This window comes from Tasmannia lanceolata, unplaced genomic scaffold, assembly GCF_043159265.1.
Source record: "Tasmannia lanceolata isolate RefF3 unplaced genomic scaffold, GAP_Taslan_0.1 ptg000015l, whole genome shotgun sequence".
Classification (NCBI taxonomy): Eukaryota; Viridiplantae; Streptophyta; class Magnoliopsida; order Canellales; family Winteraceae; genus Tasmannia; species Tasmannia lanceolata.
Genome location: NW_027518692.1, coordinates 14,205,002 through 14,217,404, shown reverse-complemented (window position 1 = coordinate 14,217,404; position 12,403 = coordinate 14,205,002). Strand labels below are relative to the sequence as shown.

At 39.9% G+C, this 12,403-nt stretch overlaps 1 protein-coding gene across 2 annotated transcripts in view; it reads right to left on the bottom strand.

Moving 5' to 3' along the window:
* LOC143845619 (PHD finger family protein) overlaps window positions 1-1,463 on the bottom strand; it is a 34,201-nt gene extending 32,738 nt beyond the window's left edge. The window contains exons 1-2 of one of the 2 annotated variants that reach the window (XM_077354003.1): window positions 1,166-1,463; window positions 710-1,049 (exon numbers count right to left, since the gene is read on the bottom strand). In XM_077354003.1, the coding sequence (XP_077210118.1) occupies window positions 710-1,049; window positions 1,166-1,197 (372 nt within the window). In that variant the 5' untranslated portion in view covers window positions 1,198-1,463. The remainder of the gene's footprint in view (window positions 1-709; window positions 1,050-1,165) is intronic. The other variant, XM_077354002.1, reaches the window with a different exon arrangement.
* Window positions 1,464-12,403: the final 10,940 nt, after the last annotated feature.

Below are 12,403 nucleotides of genomic sequence, written 5' to 3'. Positions count from 1 at the left end.
TGGGCTTTCCTCTTTCAAATTGTCCATTGGGCGAAGCTTATGAGTATGCTTTGCTCCCCTCCGTTTGTAAGGACCCATGATAGTTTCTGTTAGGCTTTTGGTTCATTTTGTTCTATGTGGGGATTACCTCCTTTGCTTTGTTTATGTATTTTGTCTTTTTGCTCTTAGATTGCTAGAGCTTTGTCCTCCCGTTCATGGTTTCAGGTGTTGTTTTTGGTCTTATTGTAATCTTTTTCCTATTAATATATCTGGTAGGGGTCTGCCTAACCCCAGCTTACCCATCAACAACAACAACAAAAAAAAGACATTGAACATTTCTTCCTCCAAATGTTATTCAGTTACCCTAAGAAAAAAAAAAACGCATTTAAATCCAAAATATTTATGATTCTTCCTTGCCCTAACTTCAAAAGCAAACCCAAACAAACAAATGAAACAAGCGACGATGACAACAATAGACCTACTTTTGCATCACTCAGCCCTTCAATCTCAGTATTCAAAACAAGGTAATCCAATCACGCAATGCAAATCCTAAAAAATTCTAGAAAATAATTGGAAGAAAAAAAAAAGGAAAATAAAGAAAGTTCAATTACTCATCCCATCCATACATTCAAGTCCTCAAAATTCAAAAAAAAAAAAAAAAACTAAACAAGGATCCAAACTCTCCAAATCAAATCAATCAAAAAGAATAAACAAGAAAGAGAAGACAAACCGTGAGATCTCCAGTTTCGAACTTCCGCACATACTGCTCAGCCGCCAGTGATTCTTCAACCGCCTTTTTCTGCATCGCAATACGCTTTTTCTGCGCAGACAGAATCTCCTCTCCATCTCCTCCTCCTCCTCCATCAAATCCATCAACAGCAATTGTAGTCACCAGAGGCGGAACAATCCGAGGAACCGGAACCTGAACCGTAACCCTCCCTCCTGCCCTAATCGACCATGGATCCTTCAAAAGCTCCTCAACCCTAAAAACCTCCTCCAAAAAATCTCTCCTCTCTTTCTCTCTCTGAAGCTTCGTTGGAAACCCTAGCGTGCAAAAGCAGATCCTTCGACTGTCAAAAAGAGAGAAAAAATAATAATAAGGAGAAGAGCGAGAGAAAGCGAGTGAGAAGGAGCTAAGAGGCTAAAATCTTGGCTAAATTAGAGGGGGGGTTTTGATAAAACGAACCATGTAATTGGGCAAGCTACGTGAAAGGCCATGGGATTTGATGTTTGGGGGGGTGGAGTTTAAGCGGGATTTTTATCACCTGTAATCGTTTCAAAGAATAATAAAAGAAAAGGGGGGAAATAGAGGTAGAAAGGGGGAAAGAGAAGGGGGGTTGTGTAGTGTGTGAGAAGGATTGGATTTTTATTTTTATTAATTTTCTACGAATAAGGAAAACTAAAAATATGATATATAAAAAAAAACGGGAATTTTCGAGGGGCTGGACTTTCTCCGCCTGGTTCCCGGAAACCCTTGATTCGGAGAGAGGGAGCGGGGCGGCGTTTTATAAGTGAGATTTGGCTAGAATGCGCCGAGTAGACCACGGGGCGCATACTATTCGTGGGCTTATTCCATGCATGCTTATTGCTTGTAAATTAATGTGTGAGATCTAGTAATATCTTACTCGGATTGCGTCAAATCTCACCCTTGATATTTGGCAAGTTGGTTAGTAGAGGTAACCTAGCTAGTTTAGGAAAATAGATTGGATTCATATTCATTATTATTAGGCTGCTGCATGAGAGAACATATGCATAGCCTTACTTTTGAACAATTGTTGTCTTATTCATTTAAATTCATCTAAGCTGGCCACTCTGTCATGCAGCAGTCGGCCTGTGAAATGCCTCGATGGTCCCTAGCAAATCCCGTATTATAATGATTTTGAACAATTGTTGTCTTATTCATTTAAATTCATCTAAGCTGGCCACTCTGTCATGCAGCAGTCGGCCTGCGAAATGCCTCGATGGTCCCTAGCAAATCCCGTATTATCATGATTCCATACAATTGTTGTCTTTAAATCTTTTATATAAGCATGTGCTATTGTTAATGGAAATCAACCAAGACTAGTGAAATCTTCTTATATTTTACTATGGTGTCGGAGCGGGTCGATCTAACCTCGGCCAGAGCACAACACTTGTATTTTGTTTCCTTAGCTAGCTGTCTTCCAAGCTTCCAAAAATCCCCATTATTACACCTACTTCTAAATCTCGGGCCTTTGTTGCCAGACATCGCCATTTTTAACGACTTCATTGAATCCCACTATCACTCTCCCTTTTGCCATCCATCGAATCTTTAAAGGCCCAATGTTCACCGTTGTCACTAAAAACCCACTCATTACTCTCAGACTGCTTTTTGATAGATGTAAGATAGAACTAGAGAGAGAGGCAGAGAGAGAGAGAGAGAGAGATCCAATAGTTTGTTGGGCCTCCTCGTCGCCGTCTTCCTCTTCTTGGTTTTTATCTTTCCATATCTGCCGCAAATACAATCCCTACTTTAGTTGACATCCCATGGATAGTTGAAAAAGGAGTGGAGAAACAGTTATGGAGAAGCTCTCATTGCAGGGCCAGGACCACTAAGCACCATGAGGAGATGAGGTTTGCAATTTTTCATTCCACCTTCCAAGAAATAGATTGGTATTTCCCAAGTCAACGATATTGGCACCCTCATTTTCCTTGTATTGTCTAAATAATTAGAGCCGTCACTCTTGTCTTACATTCCTTGACTTGGGAAATACATTGGGTAATCAAATGTATATTGATTTTTTCAATACACATGCCTTCAAGGAGCATGTTGGAATATGTGTGATCTTACAAGATCCTATTGGTGGATTGTGAATATCTCATTGGTAGATCATCTCATTCCAGCAAACCCCATGGATTCCGGTAAGTTCATCTTCCTTCTCCGATCTATCTCCGAGAAGAGAGGATTCTCTTCAACTTCGTCAGAAAAATTTCGAGAGATCTGAGAGGGAGAAAAGGTGCAGACGGCTTCCGATCTCCTTCTCCGGCAGATCTACCGGCCGGAATCCAAGCTCCGATCGTCCATTTCGTTGCATAATTTCTTCATTTTCTTCAGCCCTAACCCCCAGATCTTATATCTGAGATCTATTCTTCCACAAACCCATCACCATCTCCAACCGAGACACCACATCCACCCTCTGATCATCATCTTCTCCATTTTTCCCTACCTCATAAATCCTTGAAACCCTTCCCACACCAGCCGTCTTTATTTCTCATTTTCTCCGGGCATCTCGCTTGAATCCGGCCGATACCCTTCTTCTCCGGCCAATATCCCATCTCTGCCACCTCCACCATCACTAAGGCCAGCCACTACAACCCTCATCTCCTCTTCTATAGCTTGGGTTTTCTTAAGAAAAAATCGGGGAGAGTTGAAGCAGAGATCGAGAAAGAGATCTACGGTTTTTCATATCTGCGAGAGAGAGAGAGAGAGCGATCTGAGAGATTGAGAAATAGAGAGATATTGAGAGAGAGAGAGAGAGAGTGAAAGGCTTGATTATCCTCTCTGGTCATTTTGCCGGATTCCGTCAGTTTCAACCTTCTCGGGCAAGAATCATCATCTCCGACAACCTTATTCTCCGGCAACTCCATCGGTGCAGAGCATCTTCTTCCCCACCGCATCCAATCGCCTCCTTGGTAATCGTAGTCGTTCCGTAGGCAACCCTTGTATGGCTGAGATTTTGCAGAGATCTACTCTGTTTTCTGGTATGATAGCAGTAATTCATTAATCTGGTGTTAATCTGGCTCTTGAATTTGAGGTGGCAATCTATTTTTTTGATGAATGAATAGTGGAGAGATGTAGGCTTAGTTGATGTAGGAAATCAGATTATTACTCTACTCCATGTCATGAGTATGAGTAATATCTGATTTCACAGGAGACCCCATGTCGAGGGTTTGATTATGCTCATTACTTGATCTCGTTTCTTTACCTCATATCGAAGGAATAAATGTTTGAATTATTAGATGATAGGGTGTGTTGTCATTTGGATGGTTATTCCCCTATTAGATCTATCATTTGTATTATTGTTTTCTTGGAAGATTTAAAAAATCCATGTGGATATGATATTACTGGAAAAAAAAATATTTTTGTTTTGGATTTGTAATGGCCTCACAACATAGTGGGTTGAATGCCTTTTTCTTGTGAAAGCTAAAAATGAAAAGCATGTTGTTATCACCAAATGCTTGAGTGAATGAAAAATAGATCGCATGTTTCCCTTCATTGATCGGTCTATGATTGTTTTCTTTGAAAAGTCATAATTTTTCCCGGATATTACTTTATTAAGTTCATCTTGAGGATCGATAGTGGTGATGTTGTGATAGTAACTATGTCTGATGGTCTTTAGATCTTACAGTTGTTGAGTGTTTTGTTCAAGGCGGGATGGTCATGATCAGTAGTGTATGAGAGTTGTCCCATGGTTACCTTGTCTTCCCAAGCAATTCTCCTTAACTTTCGCAGGAAATAGTATCAATCAAACCATCTGTTGTTGAATGTATGATTCTTGAATAGGCTTTTTGGGACGAGTTTCATCTTGCTTTTAATCTTTGATCTGTGAGGAGGGGCTTAATTCTTTACTTTAGTTTGGTTTGGATTTGAGGCGAATAGCATATATTTGATGGAAATGTCTCTTTTCTTAAAATTGGTGTTTATATCCCCATATTTCTATAATGACATTAGCGTGCGCGCTTAGAGCCCCATTCTTCTCTTCTTCCTCTGCTCTCCCCTCAGGTCTTGTGTTGACATCTGAATCTCGTTTCTGAGCCTCTTCCCGTATGCGTGATTTTCATCAGAGTTTCGAATTGTCTCCAGCATTTGGTCTTTCCATGGGTTTTCAAAAATCTCCCTCTCAGAAGGGCGATGAAGGCGATAGCCCAAGCCCATCCTTTAGAGGACCTATCTTGTCATGATGATACCCTTTGACCTCTTTCTCTTTCCTCAGGTAGAGACATCTTACCTTTTAGGTGCCTTCTAATTTTAGATAACCCTTTCGTTTTGTGGGCGATGAAGGCGATAGCCTAAGCCCATTCTTAGGGGATTTGCTCAGTTCACGTAGCAGTCCCCTATTTTATTTAGTGGGTCAGTCCAGCCTTTTATATACCATTAGACATGATAACCCCTATTTGGAGACAAGCCTTGTCTCATTTATAGGGTTTCCTTTTTTAGAAGGCTTACCCAACCTTATTTTAGAGCAGCTCCTTTTAGAGAGTCTTTGACTCATTTCTCCTTTAAGTTTTAGTATTAGAGAGCCTTTGGCTCATTTGTCTTCGTTAGAAGCATTTATTAGAGAGTCTTTAACTCATTCGTCCTTTGGATGATATTGTTAGAGAGTCGTTGACTCACTCGTCCTTTGGATAGCATTTATTAGAGAGTCGTTGACTCACTCGTCCTTTGGATGTCGTTGTTAGAGAGTCTTTGACTCATTTGTCTTTTAGGTGCTTTTATTAGAGAGTCCTTGACTCATTTGTCCTTTTAGGAGTTTTATTAAAGAGTCTTTGACTCATTCGGTTTTTGTTGGTATTTTTTTAGAAAGACTTTGACTCATTTATCCTAGCTTTCGATAGTGTCATTAGTTGGGAGTTTCTCCTTGGTGTTGTCACCGTTCTTCTTTGATTAAAGACTAACTCAGTCTTATTAGAGCTTTGCTTGTTTGAGATCTTAGATTCGTTTTCTCTGTCCTTGGGACACTTCTTTGCGCGTTGTGATTCGTCTCTTTGAGACTCTTATTGTTTGTTCGGGGTTTCCCCTTTTGATTTAGGGTTTTGCCCTAGTTTGTGGTTATGCTTTCATGTTTCCTTAAAGGGGTGAAAACATTTAAGAATCCAAAAGCATTGGAATATTTTAAAATCCAAAAACATTTGAAAACTTAAAAAATGTCAAAAACATTTTAAAAACATTAAAAACCTTAAATCTTTGGATTGTTAGGTTTTAATTAGGAGAGTTCGTTTCGTACTACGTTGGCTTGATCCTCTTTCACGAGGTACGTAGTGCAGCTTGGGATCTTTATCCCAAGTCCAGCCAAACCTTTAAAAATAAATTTGTCAAACCTTCCAAAAATGCAAAAACTTCTTCAAAACCTTTTTTCAAAGAGATCTTCCCCTAGAGTTAGGAGTCTGTCCTAGGCGTTTGGTTTGTTTTAGAGTTAGGAGTTTGTCCTGATTTGTTTGATATGGTGTGTCCTGTCGTGTGAGTGTCCCTAGAGTTAGGAGGCCTCGAGTCGATCGGTTAGACATTTAGTCGAACCGATGGCTAGACTAGGAAGCATATAGTCAGCTCATGGTTTTCATTAGGTTGCACAGCCTAGATACACATAGGTTATAGGACCCACCTGCATTAGCTTAAGGCTAATCAACTTGCATTAGTTAGGACATATAGAGAGTCCTAAAAATTACAATTCACATGAATTTAAGCAGTTATACAAAAAGCTTTAAAAATCAGTCGAGTCTAGTGGATTGAGTCTAGGTTAGTGGTTCTAGATGGTTAGGCATCGTAGTTAGAATAGGTCATCAAACTACGTTGACTCCGATTCTTCCCGAGGCCAGGATACGTAGAGCAGTTGGGATGGACGGCCATCTTGGTCCGAGTCAAGTCGCATTAGAGTTAGGACTTGTTTTGTCATGTCATATATAGGATTGATTTGTGTTGTATGTTTTGATATGTTTTCTTACTTCCTTGTATTGATCCTATACCTTTAGCTATAGCTTGCATGTGTTTGCACATCAGAACTTAGACACCCATTAGGCATGTCACTCATAACCTAGCTATGCTTAGGTGACACATCTTTCATTTTATTTTATGTGTGCTTATTATCTTTATCCTCAGGAAATGCATGCTTAGGTAGACGACTCCTGAGGATTGTTCTCATTTCACATGATTTTTACCCAAACTTCTTTGGAGTTAATGAAAATGGCATAAGAGTCCAAGTGCTTGCACTCGGACGAATTGGAGGTGCTCTCAGACCTTCTCCATTCGTAACAGGCACGAACCCATATATATTTCTGGTTATCCATTGCACAGAGGATTTGATTTTAGGGTTCCATGGCATATCCATGGATGGCGACTCTGAGTTTATTTTAGGTATGTCTTGGTTTCGAGCCTTGGCTCCGGATCAGGACATATCTCTTTCTTTTTATATCGCCACTCGTACTATGCTATGAGGGTGGCATCCGTTTCGAGAGTTCCTTGGTAGAGCTCTCCATTCACGTGGATGATCCAGAGGGTGTTAGGGACCCTTTCCCTCACCTATCCTCGGATCGGGGTCCACACTTGCACATTTTTTTTTAAAATGACGCTGGGTGTCCCCACTCCCCATCGGGAGTAGGACTATTCCCTACGGATGCACGCAGTGGCCCACACACCACGTGCATCAGGATAAGTCCGGGGGGATTCGAACACTCGTCACCAGGGAGCAAACCCGTGACTTATGCCGAAGAGCCAACATCCGTTTGAATGCGACTTAAACATGACTAGTAATAACTCACTATAATCAAAAGACTATTTGCATATTCATGAATGTGACTTAGGCTAGCAAGCACTGGGCAGGTGTATGTTTGATGAGAGAACTACGCATGCACATTTCTTGCTACATTTTGGTCATAACTTGATTTAGGAACCCATTAGCAATTAGCTTAAACGAGTTGTCATCTTAGTGAGTAGTGTTAGTGATTTTGGATTTTCAAAATCATGTATTAATGTTTTGAAAAAGTTTTATCAAAAGCGTTTTGGAAAAAGAAAATGTTTTCTTAGAAAAATTTGCTTTTACAAAAAGATGTAGAAGTGTAGTTGAAAAGATAGTCCCGTACCGGATGAGAGAAAAGAAAGAGAAGAGCTTATAAAGCACTACACTTTTCTATTACTTGTTTGATTGCACATTGGGTTGAACCCATGGTTGGACCCGCGGGACGGTGCAACGCACCGTTCGCACACGCGCACGCGCGGTGTGGGCAATGGGCTATAGGGCGCATAGTGGCGCTTTTTTAGGCGCTCTTTGCACTTCGCACGTACGCAACGTCGCGAGGAGCGATTGGAGCCTTTAATTTTTCCAGATTTGACCTGCACCGTTAAATCAAGATGAAGGTGGACCAGTTGGATGGGTGTGGGCTAAATGGTTCGTAAGCCCATCAAGGCGACCGGTTGGGTTGGGCTTCGGTTCGGGCCCATAACTCCAACGGTCAAAGGGTGTGATCAAATGGGTTGTGTCCCTTCCCCTAATGGTCAAGTGCCAAGGGGGTGCGATCCACACCATAGATGGTTGATCTAACGATGACTGGGTTGGAGAGAAGTTTTACTCAAATCAACAGTCACATCTATGATCGATCAGGACCGTTCAATATCAATGGGTGCGATCTAACGGTCAGATTTCAAACATTCTGGAAAGGTGCCCTGTAGAGGTGTTTTTCACACTGAAAAGACACCAGGTGGTCTATAAAATGTGCAGAATTGGGTCATTTCAAATAAAAATCGAATTGGCAATTCTGACAGACTTTACACTCTCTTCTACACTCCTATAAAAATCCCCAAGTATTTCTACATACTGTTTTTCTTTTGTTTACTGTTCTAGATACTGTTTTTCTGCAGAAACAGAATCTAGAGATTTCTCTAAGGCTTGAAATTTCGGAAGGGCATTTCGGGTTTGATTCCGCTAGTGCTACGCGTCATCAAACATTAGTAGGGCTTCCCTACTAGGCTTCATTGTATCTTGGAGGCAATTCACGTATCCCCTTTGCACACTACTAGTGGGGGCGAATCTTGTCTTAAGGAAAGTGATATCACGCCTTGAAGCAACAAGTTTCTGTTTTCTATCATCAACAGTACCCTCAACAAGTTTTTCCAACAATCTTAAGACAAGATTTTTCTACTGTTGTTTCAATGGCACTTTATTCGGTTCGTCAAATGACCCAAGACTTTGTCAAACTCGAACGTTTCGACAAAGGAAATTTCAAGCGCTGGCAGAAGAAGTTGCACTTCATTTTGACATCACTCAAAGTGGTCCATGTTCTCACTACTCTAAAGCCGTCAGTAAATGAAAATGAAACTTTGGCGGAGGCTCGTGCAAGGATGAAGTGGGAACAGGATGACTACATTTGCAAAGGGCACATCCTAAATGCTATGTCAGATACACTATTTGACATATATCAAGGCATGGGATCAGCAAGTGAAATCTGGAATGCACTTGAAGCCAAATACTTGGCGGAAGATGCCAGTAGAAAGAAATTCACTGTGATTCAATTTTTAAATTTTAAAATGGTAGATGATAAGTCTGTTATTGATCAATTACATGAAATACAACATGTAATTAATCAAATTCATTTGCAAGGCATCCTTCTTGATGATTCCTTCATTGTCCCGTCAATTATTGACAAACTTCCACCAAATTGGAAAGACTTTAGAAAAAGTCTAAAACACAAGAAAGAGGAAATGTCTATTGAAGACTTGGCTCAATGCCTCATGATTGAGGAAGAGTCAAGAATCAGAGACAAGAAAGAAAATGAAACTGTATCCTCTAAGATCCATTTGGTGAAAAATGTCAAGAATTCAAACCAACAAGGAAAAGGCAATTGGAAGAGAAACAGACACCCTGAAAAGAAGACTAATAAGAATAAGAAAAGAAAGGGTGCTTGTTTCAACTGTGGCAAACCAGGCCATTACAAGAGTGAGTGCCGACTTCTTAAGGATAAGAAGTCGGGTGCACCAACAGAGAAAGAAAAGTTTGTCGCCATGATTTCAGAGGTAAATATGCTTGAAGATGGCAATGATTGGTGGATTGACTCTGGTGCGACGATGCATGTCTGTAAAGACAGGAACCTGTTTTCAACTTATGAAACAGTTGAAGATGGAAGCGTGTTATACATGGGAAATTCGTCGACAGCAGAAGTCAAAGGGAAGGGCAAGGTGGAACTTGAGTTCACATCCGGCAAGCGACTCACTCTAACCGATGTCTACCATGTACCAGAAGTTAGAAAGAACTTAGTGTCTGGAAGCATTCTCAACAAGAATGGCTTCAAACTTGTATTTGAATCTGACAAGTTCATTCTTTCTAAGGGGGGTACTTTTGTTGGGAAGGGATATATGTATGAAGGGATGTTCAAACTTAATATCAATAAAGTGAATGTCTTTGCTTATGTTTTGGATTCTTCTTTATCTTTATGGCATAATCGTTTAGGACATGTAAATACTAGGAAAATGAATGATATGGTTAAGTTAACCTTAATTCCTAAATATGAAAATGACTTAGTAGATAGATGTAAAACATGCATGCAAACCAAGATAATCACTAAGTCATTTCCTAAAGTAGATAGAACTTCTAACTTGTTAGATTTAATTCATAGTGATGTATGTGACATACATAGTGTTCCTACAAAGGGAGGTAAAAAGTACTTTGTTACATTTATTGATGATTATTCTAAGTACTGTTATGTTTATATACTTAGTCATAAAGATGAGGTTTTAGAAAAATTTAAGATTTATAAAACTGAAGTCGAAAACCAATGTATAACAAGCATTAAATGTCTCAGATCAGATAGAGGTGGTGAATATCACTTTTCTCATTTCTGTGAATCAGTAGGCATAGTCCATGAAACTTCTGCCCCTTATACACCACAACAAAATGGTGTAGCAGAAATGAAGAATATGACACTTACTAAAATGATTAATGCTATGCTTGTTAATTCTGGTTTAAAAAAGAGTTTTTGGGGTGAAGCCTTACTTACGGCTTGTCACATTTTAAATAAGGTACCTAGTAAGAAATCTAATATAACCCCTTATGAATTGTAGAAGAAAAGAAAACCAAACTTAAGTTACCTTAAAGTTTGGGGTTGTAGATCTATAGTTAAAGTCCATAAACCTAAGTTAAGGAAATTAGGTGAAAAGGGTATTGAGTGTATCTTTTTGGGATATGCTAGTCACAGTAAGGCCTATAGGTTCTTAGTTATAAAACCTAATGATTTCATAGATGTCAATACCATAATTGAATCTAGAGATGCCTTTTTCTACGAAAATAGGTTCACTTCAATTCCTAAAGAAATTGAACCTACAACTTCTGTAGATCATCCTTTAGAATTACAAACAGAAGTTGGTGAACCTAGTGTACAACTATAGACACCCCATTTTTCCCCTCTTTAATCAACAAAGAAATTAGTGTGTCGTTGTCGGGTTCTAGTGTTTTTCGTTCCCGTGTCTGTCCCTTATGCTTTCTGTAGACACCCCATTTTGATCGGACCCAAGTTCGCTATGCTTGGGCGAAACCCCATCCAATCATTTCCGCCATGTTTCGCATTTTTCCGTTAAGTGTTGAGAGAGATTATTCATAAGAATCCGAGCAAGGGAAAATTTGGACCCGTTTGGTGGGCCCGCATTGAAAATAATTCGAATCAACCAGGGGGCCCACATTGTTTTGATAAAAAAATGAGTTTCAAGCCTATGTCCATCCAGTGCATAAAAATGCCCATCAAGGGAACAATCAAGATTTCAGGGAGGTTACCTTAACAACCGAATTCTGTTGCGATCATCAAGTTGAGTTACTCGGATCAGCCCATTAAAATGATTTAGGAGGACACAACCTACTTAGGTACGGGACCCATCAATTGGATGGTCTGGATCGTCATAGAGGAATGATCTAAGGGGACACAACCCATTTACATTGCGACCTACCATTTGGACCGGTTGAGATCATCTTACGAAGAAGGTTTGAGGAATACAATTTGCTTTTATTATAGATCAATAAATTGGATGGTTTGGATCATCTAATGAAGAAGATCTATAGGGCGTGGGTAATCTATTGGATGGTTTGGATCAGCCCATAGGATTGATTAGTGGAGCACAAATTAAATCACATTGTCGCCCATCAAATGAACGGTTCGGATCATACTTTGAGTGAGGCATATGATTAGTCACAATTGGGAACTTAGTCACATATGGGACCCACTTGGGTTATCTTTTACCTACTCAAAAGGACTTTAAAAAAATATGCATGGAGCCACACACATGTCAAAATTCAAACATGCATGGAGCCACCTACCATGGAATATGTCCATAATGGTGGCCACCTACCATGGGATAAGTCCACAATGGTGGCCACCACCCTCCCATTCCTTTGCTATAAATGGTTCAATGAGGAGAAGAAGAAGAAAAAAAAAAAGAGCCCTCTCTCTCTCTCTTTCTCCCCATTCAAAGTGAGGAGAGCAAAGAAGAAAAAAAAAAGATCAAGAGGAAGAAAAGCGGAAGCGATCGCACATAGACGGGATTTTCGAGTTTTTCGGCTTTTGGATTTGGCGAGGAACTCATCACAAGTAGGTACACTGTTCTCGGAATTTTTCAGAATTATTAGGTATATTTTCGGATTTTTGCATGATTTTTAACGAAGAAAACTAAAAGATATACTAAACACATTCCAAAAATAATGAAATTTCGTGGGAA